This window comes from Miscanthus floridulus, chromosome 13, assembly GCF_019320115.1.
Source record: "Miscanthus floridulus cultivar M001 chromosome 13, ASM1932011v1, whole genome shotgun sequence".
NCBI classification, from domain to species: Eukaryota; Viridiplantae; Streptophyta; class Magnoliopsida; order Poales; family Poaceae; genus Miscanthus; species Miscanthus floridulus.
Genome location: NC_089592.1, coordinates 2628483 through 2649934, shown reverse-complemented (window position 1 = coordinate 2649934; position 21452 = coordinate 2628483). Strand labels below are relative to the sequence as shown.

Here is a 21452-nt window from a genome sequence, read left to right as displayed (position 1 = left end):
CAGGTACGAGAACTAGGAGAGACCACGCCCAACGGTCTAATCTTCATCCCCAGCCGGGAGAGGGCAATACTTGCAGCAACCAAAGTAGAACTGGTCATCTGCAACAGGTGGCAGATAAACCCTGAGTACGAGAAGGTACTCAGCTAGACTTACCCGGCAAAACCAGAAATAAAAGACACCAAGGGTCATGCAAGGCTTATGAGGTGGGCTAGCTGGACACAGTTGCATAAAAGAGCTTATGAATATAGTGCCCAATTTAAACTTAGCATCAAGCTTATCATCATTTACCTGTCCACTAGATTAGCACATGTACTAGAGCACTCACTTATTATGAGCAAACAATATTAACCATAGCAGGTATAATCATACTGTCATCATCATATCATCATTTCCGAACCATTATATTATTTAGTGTATCTACTTTGGAGATAAGCCCGTTAAGTTCTCACTAACCGGGAGAGACAGCGACTCGAATCGAATTACAACTCAGCTGAGGAGGTATTCCTAACTCTCACCCTGGCATACTTTGCAAGGGTAGCCGTGGGTCACCTTTGGAACAACTCAGGAACCAAATTCGCGGGTTCGATCAGCGCCAGCACTCTCAGGGATTACCCTTCTGCCAGGACGATCAGGACTTTTAAATCACCTGCCCTTGGACTCACGCCTACGGCTCCCTTCCGAGGCGCACTTTATACTTATCGACTTCCGGCCTGAGGTGAGCTACTCGGCTTCGTGGTCGGTCTTCGGACATGGCCAACTAAGAGAGAGGCATGCGTTCAACATGAACAGGAAAGGCTCCAAGATTCAGTCCTTAAGCGACACAGACGGAGTCACTACAAACCGGCAAGCCTCCGTCCGGTCTTCATTTCAATTAAGACTGGTTCTTTTCCACGATAGCAAATATAGCCAACCATGCCATATGTATCTTCCTATATCTCGCAGGTGACAGGAAATCACCTGACTTCTACCGTGTTTAAGCAGGGCTAAGCACTACACGAGCCTGAGCTATATAGGATTCAGGTTATCAATATCTGGACAAGGATTGGATAACCAATGCAGCAAGTGTTTGCCTCCAACACCTAAACTTAATGCAACAATATATATATGTAACAATAATACTTTAACTGCATTTTGGAAATTAGGAGGCTTAATATGCTCCGGGGCTTGCCTTTCATAAAGTTGCACGGACGGTGATCCGGGCACTCAACGGCGACCTCGTCTGGCACTTCTCCTGAGGGCTACACCTCCTGAACCACCGGTGTTGGCTGCTGCTGCTCCCCGCTCGGTTCCTCAAATTCCAGCAGTGTCACTCCCTCCGGTACACCTATTGCATGCCGATGCACAAGATAAATATCATGGATGCATAAGGAATGACATGATGCTCATGATGAATGAATCACAGTAAATGTTTAACGAAAGCATCACTGAACACTCGTTTACTGAGTAAGAATAACTCTATTCAAATCACTTTAAAACATGTATCTAACTTAACTTGAAGAACAAGATCAACTTACCTAACTTGCATAACCTAAGATAAAGATGCTCATCTTCAGTTAAAGGCCTAACACCTAGGAACATTACCACAAACTTAGAAATAGTAAAGGCATACTTAAATTAACAGTTAAAGTTTCATATACACATAAGTAGTTCCTTAATTCAATCACAACAAGAGTTCTACAAATCCAAATGACTTGCATGAGGATATTCTGGAAAGCTTATGAAATTCTCTACAATCATTTGTAAACATCGAAGCATGATTCTTACGTTAACCAAATCGAATTCAAGTAAACCTAGAATCTGTCCAGAAATGACAGGTTTACTAAATTAAATATTTAGTGATGAATGCAAAAGCATAATTGGACCAAACCAAGTTTACCTAACTTGTTGTGCATACCAGAGGAACATCAGAAAGTATAGTGCCAACTTCTAAATAAATTATTTAATATCCTTTTCTAATTTATTTAGTTAATTAGGTGATTAAAGCAATATATAGTAAAACTATTCAGAAAAATCTACAAAAATTACAGTAGCTATCTCATGCTTCACATAGACTACCATAAAAATTTCAAAGCAATTGGGCAAGCAGAACTTGTTGTATCCAAAATAACAGATGGCATGTCTATTTCTAGCATAATTAGGAAACCCTATTGAAAAGTGTCAAGCAACAGATTTCTATTTTTCCTAGTATCACTCTAGCATAAGAATAGCACTCACCAATTTTTACCTTTACTGGATCTATAGAAAAATTATGAAAATTCACACAAGATCCATCCATGCAAACAAGAGAATTTTCTAACTCCTACATACAGTGTCCTAATATGTATGAAAATTTAACTACAAGCTATTCATGATATGAGCAGTACACCATAAATATTTCATGCCATTTGGAGCTACATAGAAAAAGATATAATTACCCCTATTTCCTTCATGATTAAAAGAGATAATTAGCAACTCCATTTTTCATAACAGAACATGGCATAAATTATATTTTTAATATAAACTAGACATTATCATGAACTCAACAAAATTAGAACCACATCATTTGGATCTACCAACTAGGAGATACATATTTTTGAATATATACACAAATCTGTGAAAAGAATAAAACAAAAACGAATTTGAAACCCTAACTCTACTGCTGGGACGGCCCGGACAGACTCGGCGGCCCACAGCGCATGCGCAAGCGCAGCCCAGACACAACGCGGCCCAGGCTGGCTCCGCCTCCGCTTCAGCGACTGACGCACGGGACCCGCCCGACAGAGAGACAGGCAGGGGAGGAAGAAAAGACGGCGGCGTAGCTCGTCGCCGGTGGCAGCTCCGGCGAGGCCATCGGTGCTACGGTGTTCACCTCACCCATGCGCATCTAGCGGTGCCATCAATTGAAGCTATTGCTGTGGCTAAAGGCAATGGCGACGGCCATGGCGGCGCACGGCCACGGCTTGGCCGGCTCCGGCGAGGCTACGGTGTCACGGCCCTAGTGGCCTACTCTACGAGCTTCAGCGTCACTCACAGGACCTAGCGCAAGGGAGAGAAGGGATGGGAAGGCCGCGATGGCAGTTGGCCACATGGAGCGCCAACTCCGGCGAGGTCCCGCCATGGCGGCGGTGGAAGAAATGGCGAATACGCCCTTACCAAGCTTCAAACGACCCGACTGAATGGTGGAGGTGGTAGAGGAGATCACGGCGAAGCTAGGGGCAAGATGGCCGATGCGTTTTTGCAGTGGCGAGCGCGCAAGGCGACGGCGATGCTCGGTCGGAAATGGAGGAGCTGCTGTGGCTTGTCGCTACGCGCGGTGGAGGCGAAGGAGATGCAAATGAAGCAGACGACTCGGTCGGGCAGGCGCGTGCGAGTTCAAGGCGTGGCCAGCAGCGCTAGGATGACCGCGGCGCATGGCAGTGCGAGCAGAAGACCAGCGACGGGTGGCAAACACGCGGCGTTCGTTTTCTGAAGACTGTCAGTTACTGTAGTTCCCATTCAGACGACTTGAACCGCCTGACAGCGCGACTTCAACGTGTCAACACGGCTAAACCATTGATCCATTGCAAAAACTGTGTACATGAAAAATGTAGGCCTACCATCCATCTACAACTTCTTTTCAAGTACCATCATCTAATTCGCCATGGATCAGAAGTTACATCAAGCCAAAGTTGGCTCAATCAAACTGAAAATGCAGTTAGGACTTAGAAATATTTTTCAGTGTTGAATCCACCATCAATAATGACTTGTGGGCCATGTTTGAGGCTGTTCCACACATTTTCATGAGTTGATCATAAAACAACTTTTGTTCCTTGATAAATTAGCTACAACTTTGGTAAAGGGTGCACAGCCATGCAAGGTCTCTAAATTGGTCTTTTGAATCAGTCAAACAGTGGCACTCTAAGGGTCATTCAAAGTCAAACCTCCACTTGAGGGCATTTTTGTCATTTTGATCCACATGAACAATGTCCCAACAATTACCCTAAGTGTAGTTAAGGTGTATTAGACCATAATCAACCACTTTACACAAGTGCTATACCAATTTCTAATGATCACATGTGATAAAGCAACAAAACAATCAATTCACTCAAATGTTGCAATTCCATGTTTCATTACTTTTGTTGCAAATTTTAACTTGCCACATTCCTACTATGTTGCCATGTTTCAAGGTATGAGAAACTCATGTTGCATTCACATGTTGCTCTACTACCATTCACAAGCAAATCAAGTATGAAACAAACAGAATTACGAATGTTGCATATGTATGTTTCAGTGACAATGGCATGATGTGATAGATGATGCACATGTTCATGAAATGAAATGCAAGCCAAACACCTAGGGTGTTATAGCCCTCCCCCCTTAGAAAAATCTTGTCCCGAGATTTGGAAAGCGTACCAATCAGTATAGAAAGCCGGATAGTTTTCCTTTAAATAATCTTCCCGCTCCCATGTTGCATCCCGATCACTATGATTACTCCAAACTACCTTGTATAACTTAACTACTCGCCTATGAGTCACTCTTTCTTGAGTATCCAGAACTTGCATGGGCTTCTCCTCATAAGAAAGATCAGATTTCAAGTTGATTCTCCTTGTTGCTATTCTTTCCTTGGGAATACGAAGACACTTCTTCAGCTGGGACACATGGAATACCGGGAATATAGCTCCCATTTCACGTGGTAGATCGAGTTTATAGGCTACTCTTCCACTTTTCTCGATAATGCGGTAAGGTCCAACATATCGAGGCTCAAGCTTCCTTTTTATTCCAAAACGTTTTACTCCTTTCATAGGGGATACCTTCAGATAAACATGGTCACCTACTTCAAACTCAATAGGTTTTCTTCTCTTGTCAGCATAGCTCTTTTGTCTAGCCTGAGCGGCAGTCATATTCTTCTGTATAGTTCAGACTTGCTCTTCGGCTTCTTTTACAAAATCAATACCATAGAATCTTCGTTCTCCGGGTTCCACCCAGTTTAAAGGAGTTCTACACTTGCGGCCATAAAGAGCTTCAAAAGGAGCCATTTTGATACTCTCTTGATAACTGTTGTTATAAGAGAATTCAGCGAGAGGCAACCATTCCTCCCAAGAGCCTTTGCAAGAGATAAGACAAGCTCTAAGCATGTCTTCAAGAATTTGATTAACACGCTCAGTCTGTCCTGATGTTTGCGGATGATAGGTAGAACTATGGATTAGATGAGTGCCAAGATTCTGATGTAAGCATTCCTAAAAGCGAGCCATGAATTGCGGTCCTCTATCTGAAACAATGGATTTGGGTACACCATGGAGACGTACCACTTGTTGAAAGTAAATCTCAGCATAATTGTGAGGGTGATAGGTAGACTTGACCGGAATAAAGTGAGCGGATTTGGTTAGATGATCTACGATAACCTATATGGAATCACAACCCTTTTTGGTAGTGGGTAACCCAACAATGAAATCCATAACAATTTCTTCCCACTTCTAGCCAGGAATAGAGAGTGGCTGCAATAATCCGGGCCTCATGTGAATAGCCTTGACTCTGCAACAGTTATCACACCTTGCCACGTAGGCTGTGATTTCTTTCTTCATCTTGGTCCACCAATAATACAGCTTGAGATCTTGATACATTTTACTGTTACCAGGATGGATAGACAATTTAGAAGAATGGGCTTCAACCATAATTTGATTTCTAAGTTCTTTGTCTTTGGGTACTACAAGCCTATCATTAAACCAGAGAATTCCTTTGTCATCGACCCTAAAGTGCTTGGTCTCCTAATCTTTCATCTTCCGCTTGATATGAAACACACCCACATTAGTCTTCTGGAGTTCGATAATTTGACTTCTAAGAGAGCAATCCACGGTGATATTGTGGAGTACTACAGGATGAAGGAGGTGTGCCAGATGAAAGTTTCACTAACTAAGGAATTGCAATGGGCCTTTCTGCTTAAGGCATCAGCAACCACATTTGCCTTGCCAGGATGGTAGTGCACTTGAAGGTTGTAGTCTTTGATCAATTCTAACCATCGTCGTTGATGCATGTTCAACTCGGGTTGAGTAAAGATGTACTTGAGGCTTTTATGGTCAGTATAGATGTTGCACACATTACCCAACAAGTAATGTCTCCAAATCTTCAGGGCATGAACAACCGCGGCTAGCTCTAAGTCATGGGTAGGATAATTGACTTCATGTTTTCAAAGCTGGCGCGAAGCATAAGCAATGACTCGGCCCTCCTGCATAAGAACACACCCCAAACCGGTGCCACATGCATCACAGTAGACATCAAAAGGCTTCTCGATGTCAGATTGTGCCAATACAGGAGCAGAGGTTAGTAGGGTCCGCAACGTGTGGAAAGCCTCTTCACACTTCGGAGTCCACACAAACTTCTCATCTTTTTTAAGTAGTCGAGTCATGGGCTTAGCGATTTTTGAGAAATCTGGGATAAAGCGATGATAGTAGCCAGCCAAACCCAGGAAACTTCGGACTTCTGTGACCGTAGTAGGTGCCTTCCACTCAAGGACTGCTTGCACCTTAGTAGGGTCAATCGAAATTCCATCTCTAGATAACACATGACCTAGAAAAGGTATCTTGTTCAACCAGAATTCGCACTTGCTGAACTTAGCATAAAGCTGGTTGTCACGTAACCGAGTTAAAACAATTCTCAGATGTTCAACATGCTCTTCTTCATTCTGAGAATATACAAGGATATCATCAATGAACACGATGACGAACTTGTCTAGTTCCGGCATGAATACTAAATTCATCAGGTACATAAAGTGTGCCGGAGCATTTGTCAACCCAAAGGACATGACAAGGTATTCGAACAAGCCATAATGAGTAGAGAAAGCTGTCTTAGGTATATCTTCAGGACGAATTTTGATCTGAGGGTAGCCAGACCTCAAATCGATCTTGGAGAATACCTTAGCTTTGGAGAGCTGATCAAATAGAATATCGATGCGAGGAAGAGGGTATTTGTTCTTGATAGTAACAGCATTAAGGGGGCGATAATCCACGCACATGCGCAGAGACTCATCCTTCTTCTTCACAAAGATAGCCAGACAACCCCAAGGAGAAGAACTAGGCCGAATCAAACCTTTCTTTAATAGCTCATTCAACTGAATCTTCAGCTCAGCCAACTCATTGGGCGGCATTCTATAGGGCCTTCGAGAAATAGGAGTCGTACCCGGAATGAGTTCTATCTTGAATTCTACATCATGGTCCAGAGGTAATCTAGGCAAGTCATCAGGGAAGACCTCTGGAAACTCACAGACAACCGGTATATCTTCAATGGCTTTGGCTAGGGTAGCATTGGTTGTATTGTGGATAGCGATATCACAAGGTAACTACACTAGAAAACCCTTCTTATCCACAGGATCTCTCAACATTACCACACAGGTTGATGTATCGATCAACACTCCATTCCCGCTCATCCACTTCATTCCTAGGATTACATCGATTCCTACCCCCGGTAGAACTACAAGATCCATAAGGAACTCTCGATCCCCCATCTTAATCTTTACATCTTTAACTACTTGGTTAGTCATGATATTATTTCCAGCAGCACTAATATAATAACCACCCTTGACAATTGTAATCACATTCATCTTATGCTTAGATGCAAAAGTAGAACTCACAAAGGAATGCAAAGCACCCGAATCAAAGAGCACAACTGCAGGGTGATCATTAACAAGGAACTTACCAGTGGTGACCACTTTACCAACAGGAATTTCCTCCACAGTAGTGTAGTGAACACGCCCCTGACGGACGTTTCCCTGAGCATTCTGCTTGGAAGGATAGGGACACTTATTAGCCCAGTGACCAGGCTAGTTACAGTTCCAGCACGCCCTGTTTGCTGGTGGGACATTGGAGCTGCCCTGCCCAGAGGTATTCTTTGGCAAGGAAATTGTGTACCCCTTGCGGAAACTAGTTTTAGCTTGATTCTTCTTCTAAGGTGGGCGGTACCGGACATTAGCATTGGGTGGATGATACTGGGTCTTGGATACCACTGGTGCCTTAGACTGAGAAGCACCTGCCTCAAAGTTTCTTTTACGGGTCTTGGAAGCAGCATATACCTTATCATTATTCTCCTAAGTCAGGGTGTCACTGATAAACTCATTGAAGGTGACACACTTGCAGTTGCCCATAGACTTCATTAGTTTAGGGGAAAGTCCCCTCTTGAAGCTAGCTATCTTTTTAGCGTCAGTATCAACAAACTCCGGAGCATACCTCGCCAGGTTGTTAAATGCCTGGAGGTATTCATTAAGACTCTTGTTGCCTTGGGTTAGCTTCATGAACTCGGTATGCTTAATGGCCATGAGACCAGGAGGGATAAAATGTCCCCTGAAAGCTGCCTGGAACTGGTCCCAAACTATCTCGACGTTTGCAGGGAAGGTGGTCCTGTGATGGGTCCACCAGATGCCTGCAGGGCCTTAGAGCTGGTGTCCTGCATACGAGGCCTTCATACCTTCTGTCAAACGGAGCAATCCAAACCTTTGCTCTATCGTGCTCAACCATTCATTAGCTTGTAATGGTTCTTCTGCCTCTCTAAAGATAGGAGGCTTTGTATCCATAAAGTCCTTAAAGCTGTTGTACTGGTTCGGCTCAGGTCCCTGGTGGACATGTCGATCCTCGCGGTTAGCCATTTGGCGCATAGCCTCAGCTAGCATGCGCTGACTTTCGACAACTGTCTACATTAGCTCAGCTGGGGTGGGCGGTGGAGGAGGTGGTTGTTCCTCATCTCCCATGCTACGACCGCGACGAAGGTTATAAGCCATCTGCAAAATGTATAGCCAATGAGCACTGACGATGTGGAAATTTTTGTAGATGAATTGTATAATTATGCCAAACTGATTCCATTGGAGAGAATGCATTTATATAATCAACAGAGGCACAATCATTCATCACAATCACACAACTCATTAAGCGCGTCAATTGACACATTAATGCGATGAACTTAACCAACAACAAGATCTATAGACCACAAAGACGGAATTTATCAAAGGCTCACATACGTGGAGCATAATACATTTGATAGGTTACATCCAAGCCATAGAGGTTCCAAACTTACATCCAAGATAACATAGGGTCCGAGATTACATCCCAACGATTAACTTATTACAAAGCTACTCGTTCATGCATGGGGATCAACAAAAGACTAACTCTAACGCATTAGCTAAGTAGTAAGCTAAACTACACATCGTCCTCGGAGTCAGTGTCAAAGATCTCTCCTCCATCTTCATCACTAGCAGGCTCTAACTCCTCATCTTCCTCCTCTTCAGGTGGAACGTCCTTAGGTCCATTAACCTCAATGCCATCATCACCTTCAGCCATGATGACACCAGAGCCCATCTCATCCTCATCATCAGGTGGCAGGAGAGGGTGAAGTTGATTGTGTAACAGGTGAACCTCCTCATGGCGATGGTCATTGTACTCTTCCGCAACTACCAACTGCTGCTCTAGCTCCACCTGTCGTGCTCTCAACACATTCTCTTCGTGCCAGGCTTCATTCCGCTGGTTCAGCACGTGAATCAACATACGTTCACAGTTGCGGTGAGCAACTGTCAACCTTTGAACTTCCAGGGTCTCTTGATCCCGTTCCTGTGTTACTTGCTCCAAACGGTGCTGAGCTGCACTCCTCTCAGCCGTCACCCGGGCCAGCTCTGCCCTCAGCCTTTCCGCCTTAGTAGGCTCTGGACGGGGCTCACGAGGAGCTAACCGGTGACGAGGCGCCCTGCCTCCAGCGGACTTGCGAGCAGTGTGTTTCGTGCGCGCCATCTGTAGCAAAAAGTTGCAACGTAAGGGGAGAATCATTTAAGGGATACGAAATTTAATTAGTTGAGACCATCAATTTTAAAGGAGGGAGTAATGCAAGAAATGCCATGTATGCTTGAACATGATGCATGCACGATCCGTACGTCCTCACAAACCTAGAAAAATTTAAAGGCTAGCGAACTATACGGTGGCATACATACGTTCTCTCATATACGGTAGCTAGTCGATGTACAACGATACGTTGTTAGTGTACCTGCAGAAAATTTCATTTTAGCCCAATAATTTCCCAAAATGCATGTAAAGTAAGCAGTAAACTAAATACTTTCATACATACATCCCCCGATGTATATATTCTAGTATCACAGCTACCCGACAGAGATACCCACACTTAAGTACTCTCATAGATACATGATCGAACATGTAAGTATGCGAGCAACCACAACTACTCTCCCCTAGACCGACGGTTGGATGGTCATGCTCTCACAACTCCCACTTACCAGAGGGTAGAGGTATTTTGATCCATACATTACCACCCAAACGGATGGCATCCATACAATAGCACGCTGTATGGACAACGAAACAGAAGCAAGTAGGAACCCCCAAGTTAGTACTTTAATAAGCCACCTAAGAGTCCTTATTTGGGCATAAGGGATATGACCACTGGCAATAATTAGTATTTAACTTAGGATTTTCACAAATACTTTTGTTTTAGATACACAAATGACATGTTTAGTGTCGAATCTTGCTCTGATGCCAGCTGTAACAGAACCGACCAAATCATAAGAACGTAAGTACAAAAACAATCACCGAAGTGATCAAATTCCTGTACTTAAGCTCCCATAATCCCGGTAGTCCAGAAAATCACGAAGGATTTCAACCAACTCTCGACATACAAACCAAGACCGTAGTGATTCAACACAACACATCATTCGTTACAATATTTCACAAGTAGCATTCGGATTACATCCATCAGAGTTCAAATAAAATATTACAAACCAAGTTCAAATTTGCGGAAGCAACATAGTTTAGTACATAACTTCATAGTTTCAAATACATTGCCAGATCTTAGTCATGTCCCACAAAAGCATCTTCAGGTACGAGAACTAGGAGAGACTGCGCCCAACGGTCTAGTCTTCATCCCCAGCCGGGAGAAGGCAATACTTGCAGCAACCAAAGTAGAACTGGTCATCTGCAACAGGTGGGAGATAAACCCTGAGTATGAGAAGGTACTCAGCTAGACTTACCCATCAAAACCATAAATAAAAGACACCAAGGGTCATGCAAGGCTTATGAGGTGGGCTAGCTGGACACAGTTGCATAAAAGAGCTTATGAATATAGTGCCCAATTTAAACTTAGCATCAAGCTTATCATCATTTACCTGTCCACTAGATTAGCACCTGTACTAGAGCACTCACTTATTAGGAGCAAACAATATTAACCATAGCAGGTATAATCAGGCTGTCCATCATCATATCATCATTTCCAAACCATTATGTTATTTAGTGTATCTACTTTGGAGATAAGCCCATCAAGTTCTCACTAACCGGGAGAGACGGCGACTCGAATCGAATTACAACTCAGCTGAGGGGGTATTCCTAACTCTCACCCTGGCATACTTTGCAAGGGTAGCCGTGGGTCACCTTTAGAACAACTCAGGAACCAAATTCGCGGGTTCGATCAGCGCCAGCACTCTCAGGGATTACCCTTCTGCCAGGATGATCAGGACTTTTAAATCACCTGCCCTTGGACTCACGCCTACGGCTCCCTTCCGAGGCGCACTTTATACTTATCGACTCCCAGCCTGAGGTGAGCTACTCGGCTTCGTGGTCGGTCTTCGGACACGGCCAACTAAGAGAGAGGCATGCGTTCAACATGAACAGGAAAGGCTCCAAGATTCAGTCCTTAAGCGACACAGACCGAGTCACTGCAAACCGGCAAGCCTCCGTCCGGTCTTCATTTCAAATTAAGACTGGTTCTTTTCCACGATAGCAAATATAGCCAACCGTGCCATATGTATCTTCCTATATCTCGCAGGTGACAGGAAATCACCTGACTTCTACCGTGTTTAAGCAGGGCTAAGCACTACACGAGCTTAAGCTACATAGGATTCAGGGTATCAATATCTGGACAAGGATTGGATAACCAATGCAGCAAGTGTTTGCCTCCAACACCTAAACTTAATGCAACAATATATATATGTAACAATAATACTTTAACTGCATTTCGGAAATTAGGAGGCTTAATATGCTCCGGGGCTTGCCTTTCACAAAGTTGCACGGATGGTGATCCGGGCACTCAACGGTGACCTCGTCTGGCACTTCTCCTGAGGGCTGCACCTCCTGAACCTCTGGTGTTGGCTGCTGCTGTTCCCCGCTCGGTTCCTCGAATTCCAGCAGTGTCACTCTCTCCGGTACACCTATTGCATGCCGATGCACAAGATAAATATCATGGATGCATAAGGAATGACATGATGCTCATGATGAATGAATCATAGTAAATGTTTAACGAAAGCATCACTGGACACTCGTTTATCAAGTAAGAATAACTCTATTCAAATTACTTTAAAACATGTATCCAACTTAACATTGAAGAACAAGATCAACTTACCTAACTTGCATAACCTAAGATAAAGATGCTCATCTTCAGTTAAAGGCCTAACACCTAGGAACATTACCACAAACTTAGAAATAGTAAAGGCATACTTAAATTAACAGTCAAAGTTTCATATGCACATAAGTAGTTCCTTAATTCAATCACAACAAGAGTTCTACAAATCCAAATGACTTGCATTAGGACATTCTGGAAAGCTTATGAAATTCTCTACAAATCACTTGTAAACATCGAAGCATGATTCTTACGTTAACCAAATCGAATTCAAGTAACCCTAGAATCTGTCTAGAAATGACAGGTTTACTAAATTAAATATTTAGTGATGAAGCAAAAGCATAATTGGACCAAACCAAGTTTACTAACATGTTGTGCATACCAGAGGAACATCAGAAAGTATAGTGCCAACTTCTAAATAAATTATTTAATATCCTTTTCTAATTTATTTAGTTAATTAGGTGATTAAAGCAATATATAGTAAAACTGTTCAGAAAAATCTACAAAACTTACAGTAGCTATCTCATGCTTCACATAGACTACCATAAAAATTTCAAAGCAATTGAGCAAGCAGAACTTGTTGTATCCAAAATAACAGATGGCATGTCTATTTCTAGCATAATTAGGAAACCCTATTGAAAAGTGTCAAGCAACAAATTTCTTATTTTTCCTAGTATCACTCTAGCATAAGAATAACACTCACCAATTTTTACCTTTACTAGATCTATAGAAAAATTATGAAAATTCACACAAGATCCATCCATGCAAACAAGAGAATTTTCTAACTCCTACATACAGTGTCCAAAATATATGAAAATTTAACTACAAGCTATTCATGATATGAGCAGTACACCATAAAAATTTCATGCCATTTGGAGCTACATAGAAAAAGATATAATTACCCCTATTTCCTTCATGATTAAAAGAGATAATTAGGAACTCCATTTTTCATAACGGAACATGGCATAAATTATATTTTTAATATAAACTAGACATGATCATTAACTCAACAAAATTGAAACCACATCATTTGGATCTACCAACTAGGAGATACATATTTTTGAATATATACACAAATCTGTGAAAAGAATAAAACAAAAATGAATTTGAAACCCTAACTCTACTGCTAGGCCGGCCCGGACAGACTCTGCGGCCCATAGCGCATGCGCAAGCGCAGCCCAGACATGATGCGGCCTAGGCTGGCTCCCGCCTCCGCTTCAGCGACTGACGCACGGGACCCGCCCGACAGAGAGACAGGCAGGGGAGGAAGAAAAGACGGCGGCGTAGCTCGTCGCCGGTGGCAGCTCCAGCGAGGCCATCGGTGCTACGGTGTTCACCTCACCCATGCACATCTAGCGGTGCCATCAATTGAAGCTATTGCTGTGGCTAAAGGCAATGGCGACGGCCATGGCGGCGTGCGGCCACGGCTTGGCCGGCTCCGGCGAGGCTACGGTGTCACGGCCCTAGTGGCCTACTCTACGAGCTTCAGCGTCACTCACAGGACCTAGCGCAAGGGAGAGAAGGGATGGGAAGGCCGTGATGGCACTTGGCCGCGTGGAGCGCCAACTCCGGCGAGGTCCCGCCATGGCGGCGGTGGAAGAAATGGCGAATACGCCCTTACCAAGCTTCAAACGACCCGACTGAATGGTGGAGGTGGTAGAGGAGATCACGGCGAAGCTAGGGGCAAGATGGCCAACGCGTTTTTGCAGTGGCGAGCGCGCAAGGCGACGGCAACGCTCGGTCGGAAATGGAGGAGCTGCTGCGGCTTGTCGCTGCGCGCGATGGAGGCGAAGGAGATGCAAATGAAGCAGACGACTCGGTCGGGCAGGCGCGTGCGAGTTCAAGGCGTGGCCAGCAGCGCCAGGATGCCCGCGGCGCGTGGCAGTGCGAGCAGAAGATCGGCGACGGGTGGCAAACACGCGGCGTTCGTTTTCTGAAGACTGTCAGTTACTGTAGTTCCCATTCAGACGACTTGAACCGCCTGACAGCGCGACTTCAACGTGTCAACACGGCTAAACCATTGATCCATTGCAAAAACTGTGTACATGAAAAATGTAGGCCTACCATCCATCTACAACTTCTTTTCAAGGACCATCATCTAATTCGCCATGGATCAGAAGTTACATTAAGCCAAAGTTGGCTCAATCAAACTGAAAATGCAGTTAGGACTTAGAAATATTTTTCAGTGTTGAATCCACCATCAATAATGACTTGTGGGCCATGTTTGAGGCTGTTCCACACATTTTCATGAGTTGATCATAAAACAACTTTTGTTCCTTGATAAATTAGCTACAACTTTGGTAAAGGGTGCACAGCCATGCAAGGTCTCTAAGTTGGTCTTTTGAATCAGTCAAACAGTGGCACTCTAAGGGTCATTCAAAGTCAAACCTCCACTTGAGGGCATTTTTGTCATTTTGATCCACATGAACAATGTCCCAACAATTATCCTAAGTGTAGTTAAGGTGTATTAGACCATAATCAACCACTTTACACAAGTGCTATACCAATTTCTAATGACCACATGTGATAAAGCAACAAAACAATTAATTCACTCAAATGTTGCAATTCCATGTTTCACATGTTTCATTACTTTTGTTGCAAATTTTAACTTGCCACATTCCTACTATGTTGCCATGTTTCAAGGTATGAGAAACTCATGTTGCATTCACATGTTGCTCTACTACCATTCACAAGCAAATCAAGTATGAAACAAACAGAATTGCGAATGTTGCATATGTATGTTTCAGTGACAATGGCATGATGTGATAGATGATGCACATGTTTATGAAATGAAATGCAATTTTGTGGAAGCCAAACACCTAGGGTGTTACAGTAGTATGGTTGGGGCAGCTTTCCCAACATATTGTTTGTGTATGTGCCCATCCTTGTGCACGTATCTTTACGTTTTCCTTACATCTTAATATATGTGTGTATTATCAAAAAAATATTAAAACATTATAAGATATCATGTTAGGCTGAAGTGACGGGTCATGAGAGGGTTAAGTTCGTTAAGGGCATAGCGAGCTAGAACCGAACCACCAACAACTTACAAAGATCTTCTTTTCATTACTCTTGATTACCTGGTTCAGCTCTCATGAAATTGCTAGTCTAGATTTAGAATAGCGCGCATCTATGGATGATGCAAGCTATACGTACCGTTACAATGCAAAAGCATGTCTGCTAGTGACTTTAATAAATTTATAAAGAGGCTTAAGAAGGTCTCTAGATTTCCAATAGTGGTATAGGGATGACTTGCCCCGAAGGATGATGCTCCGGTGCTATCCCATCCATCCATCCTACTTTGTGAGGAATACAGGCCGAAGAACCTGAATCTCCTTAACAGTTGAGTTCACTGTTTTGGTAAGAGGGAGAATTATTTCTGTGACCAAGTTATCAACCTTGTTTTCCTTTTCAGTTTTATTAACAAGACATCGGCATTCTAGATTTAGATCAACAAGAAAGACGCCTATAAATTCAAGCTGAACATCATAACAAAGTAAATAAATTCCTTGTCCGTTAAGGGGGCAAAATAGTTTGGCAAAAAAAAAGGGGGGGTGATAGTGATGGTTTCTTCTTTTTAATTTGGGGGCGATGAATGAAACAGATTCAAGTGGAACTAGATATTGTCTATAAGATCACATTTTTGCTACTACTATAGTGCTGCACTTCCCGGGCCAGTATACGAGTGGACGGACAGCTAGAGGATGGATGGATATATATATATACATCCTGGTAGCTAGGCATCGATCACCTAGCAAATTAAAAAAGCTTCACTGGCGTCGTCAGTTCATCACTATAATATAATAGTAGTATAATCTATCCTGTTTGAATAAGAAAAAGGAATTGTCGACAAATAAAACTGATGTATGCACACTAACCACGCTTCACATAGGAAGTATACAAAGCAATACAAGCACTATAATCTACTCCTATCTTGTCTGAATATATATATATATGTTTATTATTGTCGACAAACAAGCTAGCACACTAACCAGCAGATAATGGGCGCACCATCTACGGCGATAAGATAGATAGATGTTGTAAAAAAGAGCAAAAAAGGGCAAGAAAAAGGTGGTGATCGAGTTGGAGAGGAAAAAAATCGATCCGATCCACTCGGGAAAAAAATCGATGTTAACCTAATCCGACTAGAGTATTCAAGGGCCTATGATGCCATAACTTTCGAGCGGTAATAATCACCAGGTCGAGCATGGGCTGAAATTTTTGACCTAGCACCTGAGTTCTAACCCGAGAAATAGCATGACCCGACCCGACATGTCCGTTGGATGGAAACACATACCAAAAATAATTGAGCCGATGCCGTGCTCGGGTCGGGCTCATGCGGTTTTTTTTTCTCTCGTTTTGACATGATGTTTGAACGGGTTAGATCGACATAAGTACTTGCTAGCTAAATAATAAGTAAATTATGTACATTTTAATTAGTTAGTCAGGTTTTTTTTTTTACGGTGGAACTTATCGACCACTAGATACACCAGTTGTACGGTTAATCTTTTTTTAGATTATTATAAGGGTGCATACGTGCTTTGTCACCAAGATCGGCCGAGTAGGTATGCAGAACCCCAGCTACGGATTTCGAGAGATCAACATGCCAACATATATACGTACGTATGTGGTTTACTTTGGTCGACCGTGTTTTTCCCACGTTCACGCTTGCTGCCGGATATATAGATTATGTTTGAGAGGAACCCTACCGGACTCTGCCGGATTAATAAATTATAAATATATGAGATGATGATCGATGTGCATCTCTATGTCTGGTCGTAGTCGTCATACGGCGTTTCATTTGCACATACACCACCACCATATACTATTCGTTTGTCCGCTCCACTGCCACTAGCTACGGCATGCATGCATGACCCATATCCAAAAGCTAAATAAAGTCCAATGCAAAAAGCAACGGTGGTGGAGGTATTCGAATCCGGGGACTAAAGTTTTAATAGGTGTTATATTGGGGTGTCAAATCGAGTGTTTGATAGTAATAATAAAATAAATTACACAAGCTGTCAGTAATCCACGAGCCGAATTTATTAAGCCTAATTAATTCATCATTAGCATATGCTTACTGTAACACCACGTTGTCAAATCATAGAATAATTAGGCTTAATAGATTCGTCTCGTAAATTAGTCTCACTTTGTACATTTAGTTTCATAATTAGTCTATATTTAATACTCTAAATAAGTGTCAAACATTCGATGTGACAGAGACTAAAAATTAGGAGGGAAACCAAACATCCTTTGTACTCCTCCTAGTAGTGTCAAGCATACGCATGCAGTAGTCAAAGTACTACTCCTACATATACATACACACACACGATATTTATGAGATCAGTGATGAGTCGATCGATGAGCATTGACCGACCAATAGTGAAGCAGGTAGGAAACCAGTCAGCGGCTCACTTAGCTTGGCTGTACACGTGCGTGCTCGGTCAAGCTTACAAAGACCGGCCGGGGAAAAAAAACCCAGCAGTGACAGTTCTTGTGGGGGTACTGTGGTTACGCGCGCAAGAGAGAGTTATGGTCCTTTTGAATTCATGTAAATGTAGTTCCTTGGTTCCAATTTATTTATATAGGTTGTTTTGACATTTGGAGATACACAATTTTTACTATGTATATATCTAGACATATCGTATATCTAATAAATGTGTAGCAAAAGTCATATACCTACAAAAGTCCAAACAATATATAATTTAGGACAGAAAATGGTAGCTTTTATTTCTAACCAATTAGCTAGAAAACCATGCAGGAAGAACATGAGTTTGGGTGCTTGCGTATGGATACTACGTCTCGATGAAGAATACCTCAATCGATCGATTTTGCCCCAAATACCAGGCCGCAACAGCTAGCACGCGCAACAATATCTTCGTCTTGGATTTGTGCATCTCTACTGTAGGCTATCATGGACTAAGCACTAGTGCTAATTCAGCTTAAGTGGAGAGGTAATTATATTGAACGTGCTACTAAGCGCTAGCTTATACGATACTATCATTGTTGATTAACTTAGGAGGCACATCCACACGAGAAACACGGATGTGTACGTGTGTGAGAACAAATTAAAGTGCCCTGACATTGTCGAGTAACAGTGGATAGATATGATGATGCCTAATATAATGCTTGTTGAGAGCAACGTACACCGGTAGAGAGACCGGCTCTACTCCCGGTTGGGAACCCCTTTCAATCCCGGTTTCCCAACCGGAATCCGGGACTGTGTGGGATTCGAACATAAGACCTCTCTCATCACGCATAGATTCCTTACCAACTCAACTGCACACCACATGTGACATAGTCCTCTGCGCTCCTACTTTTAAATTGACCCGTGAGGGACCTTTAGTCCCGGGTGGGAGACCTTTAGTCCCGGTTCGTAATACCAACCCGGACTAAAAGGTCACCATTTAGTCCCGATTGGTGTTACCAACCGGGACTAAAGGTTGGAGGACTTTTAGTCCTGTTGGTGGCTTCAACCGGGAGTAAAGGTCCACCTTTAGTTCCGGTTGGTGTCTCTAACCGGGACTAAAGGTCCCCTACCACTGTGCCGAGCGCAGTAGCCGTTGGGCAGGGACCTTTAGTCCCGGTTGGAGACACCAACCGGGACTAAAGGTCTCTCTAGTCCCGGACGCAAAAAATGCCGGGACTAGAGCCCATTTTAACCTCGGATGAAAGGTCTGTTCTCTACTAGTGGTAACTTGACCTTGCTTGCCAAATGGTACGGTTGTCTTTTCATTTTTTTTTCTTAGTGGTGTGCACTGCAATTATATATAAATCTCTGCAAGTGAAACCTCGACATGGTATATATGGAGTACTTATGATATACTCGTAATATACTTCTTCTATATATCCATCACTGTATATATATCACTTTAATTTTCAATTTGTTGCTTGCCTTCTGGATTGAAATAAGTGGCCATGCATCTCCATACATGGCGTAATAATAAGGTATAGTCATAGTATTAATAATTATTCATGAATAGTTAGCATGCATATACTCACCCAGTTCGCTTCATCGTTTATGTGTCTTATAAGCCAGCTGATGCTGTTTTGTTGTGAGAGAAAAACACTGTATCATGGCTGATACGATCAAGCAAACAGGCTGGAGAGAACCTATATACTCCCTCCGTATCCTAATTAGAGGACATTCTGGAGCGTGATGCGTTTGTGGCAAAGGATGACGTTCTGAGTACCAAGGCCTAATTTGGACGCGTTTACCCCTCACGTGCATGCATGCAAACAGCACAGACGTCGGGCCGCCCACAGCATGCATGCATGCATGCGTTTACCCCTCAGCCCGGCCGCTCGGCTTCGCTCGCCTCTCGACGTCATTACTGCGCTTAATCGTTGGACTCCTCGATTGAAGACGTCGGCCGCCCACAGCACGCTCGCCAACAGGGCAGCACGCTCGCCCTCGCCGTCCACAGCGCAGACTTCATCTCCCTCAGCTGCTCGCCGTAGAGTCCGTTGGTTAGGGTCTAGCGCTCCCTTTCCTCGCCATGGATACCGGCGGCGCCAGGCCGAAAAATGAAAAATTGAATGGCAAAAACGCGGCCAAACTCGCTGATACCGCGCGAAAACTGGAAGCAAACACGCGCCTAGGCGCGAGCGCGCACGGCGGACTCGCTCCGCACAGTAGCATGCAAAAATCGCCATGCAAACTAGCGATATCCAAAAATACATGCGGCCCCCAGGAATCGAACCTGGGACCTTGGGGCACTTACCGCACTGCGCTAGCCACTCCAACTCTGATTCTTTCTTGTATACAATAAACCCGCAGGCGTATTTAATAGGGGCATACAGGAAAAAATACCCTCTACTTAATGACTCCTTGGTAATCACACTCATGTCCAGAACGTCCTCTAATTAGGATACGGAGGGAGTACTACTATATCCCAACTAGTAAGATTTTGTCTAATAATATAAAAAGCTAGTATAGTAGCTGGTTAGGCACTAAGCTAGGGAGTGAAGAAAGTGTACACGGCATGCATGGTGGACTCCCACTCCACTTGCATTGTTGGAGTCAACTCAACATTGACAGCCAACAATAATCCTCACCTCCTATAAAAACCCTCCCTCCCTGCACCAACACCACAAACACACAACTCATCATCATCTTCTCATCCATACACAGAAGCTTAACCATATATACAATACAACCTCATCAGTCATCATCAAAGTTTTCACACAGACACAAGAAAGATACAAGCTCATCCTCATAATCATCACATATACTCTTTAGCAATGGCGCCTATGGCTATGGCAACCACCAAGAAGGCCATGGTGGTGCTCATCCTGTCGGCCCTGCTCCCTCTGAGCACCCTCGGCACTCGCTCCGTCCCGACGGCCGTGCCGCACCACGGCCACGCCTGCCACGGCACCCCCAAGCACTCCTCGCCTCCTCAACTAACCACGGCGGAGCTAGTACGCACCACCTGCAACTCCACGGCCTACTACGACCTGTGCGTGTCCGCGCTGGGCGCCGACCCGTCCAGCGCCACGGCCGACGTCCGCGGGCTCTCCACCATCGCCGTGTCCGCGGCGGGCGCCAACGCCTCGGGCGGCGCCGCCACGGCCGCGGCGCTCGCCAACGGCACCGCCACGTCGTCCAAAGCGCAGGCGGCCCCGGCCACCGCCGCCGCGGCGCTGCTTCGCACGTGCGCCGCCAAGTACGGCCAGGCCCGGGACGCGCTGGCTGCCGCCGGGGACTCCATCGCGCAGCAGGACTATGACTTCGCGTCCGTGCACGTGAGCGCCGCCGCCGAGTACCCGCATGTGTGCAAGGCGCTGTTCCGGCGGCTAAGGTCCGCACAGTACCCGCCGGAGCTGGCGGTCAGGGAGGAGGCGCTCAGGCAGCTCTGCTCCGTCGCGCTCGACATCATCGCGCTCGCCTCCAACGGCAGTGGCTAGCTAGCTTGTCTCCAGTGACAGTGAGATATGAGAGTCTACGTGCAGTGACACGAGTACAATCCCGATCGCGAAAAAAAAGGCAACACGTACGTCTCCGTCGTACGTGTTTAGTTTTGGCACAGCATGCATATGGTGTTGTTGCTGCACTGTTAGCTTTGTAATTAAACTGTATGTAACCTGCGTACTTATCTAGTGCTGAAGAGGTGATTAATACTACT

At 44.2% G+C, this 21452-nt stretch overlaps 1 protein-coding gene across 1 annotated transcript; it reads left to right on the top strand.

The window, feature by feature from the left end:
• Positions 1 to 20443: 20443 nt before the first annotated feature.
• Positions 20444 to 21452, top strand: LOC136501970 (pectinesterase inhibitor 28-like). Its single transcript, XM_066497472.1, has one exon. It carries the CDS (start codon positions 20569 to 20571, stop codon positions 21232 to 21234), a length of 666 nt encoding a protein of 221 aa, XP_066353569.1. The 5' UTR covers positions 20444 to 20568; the 3' UTR covers positions 21235 to 21452.

Coding starts and splice junctions, on each gene's coding strand:
- LOC136501970 (XM_066497472.1), top strand. CDS start 20,569: ATGGCGCCTATGGCTATGGCAACCACCAAGAAGGCCATGGTGGTGCTC.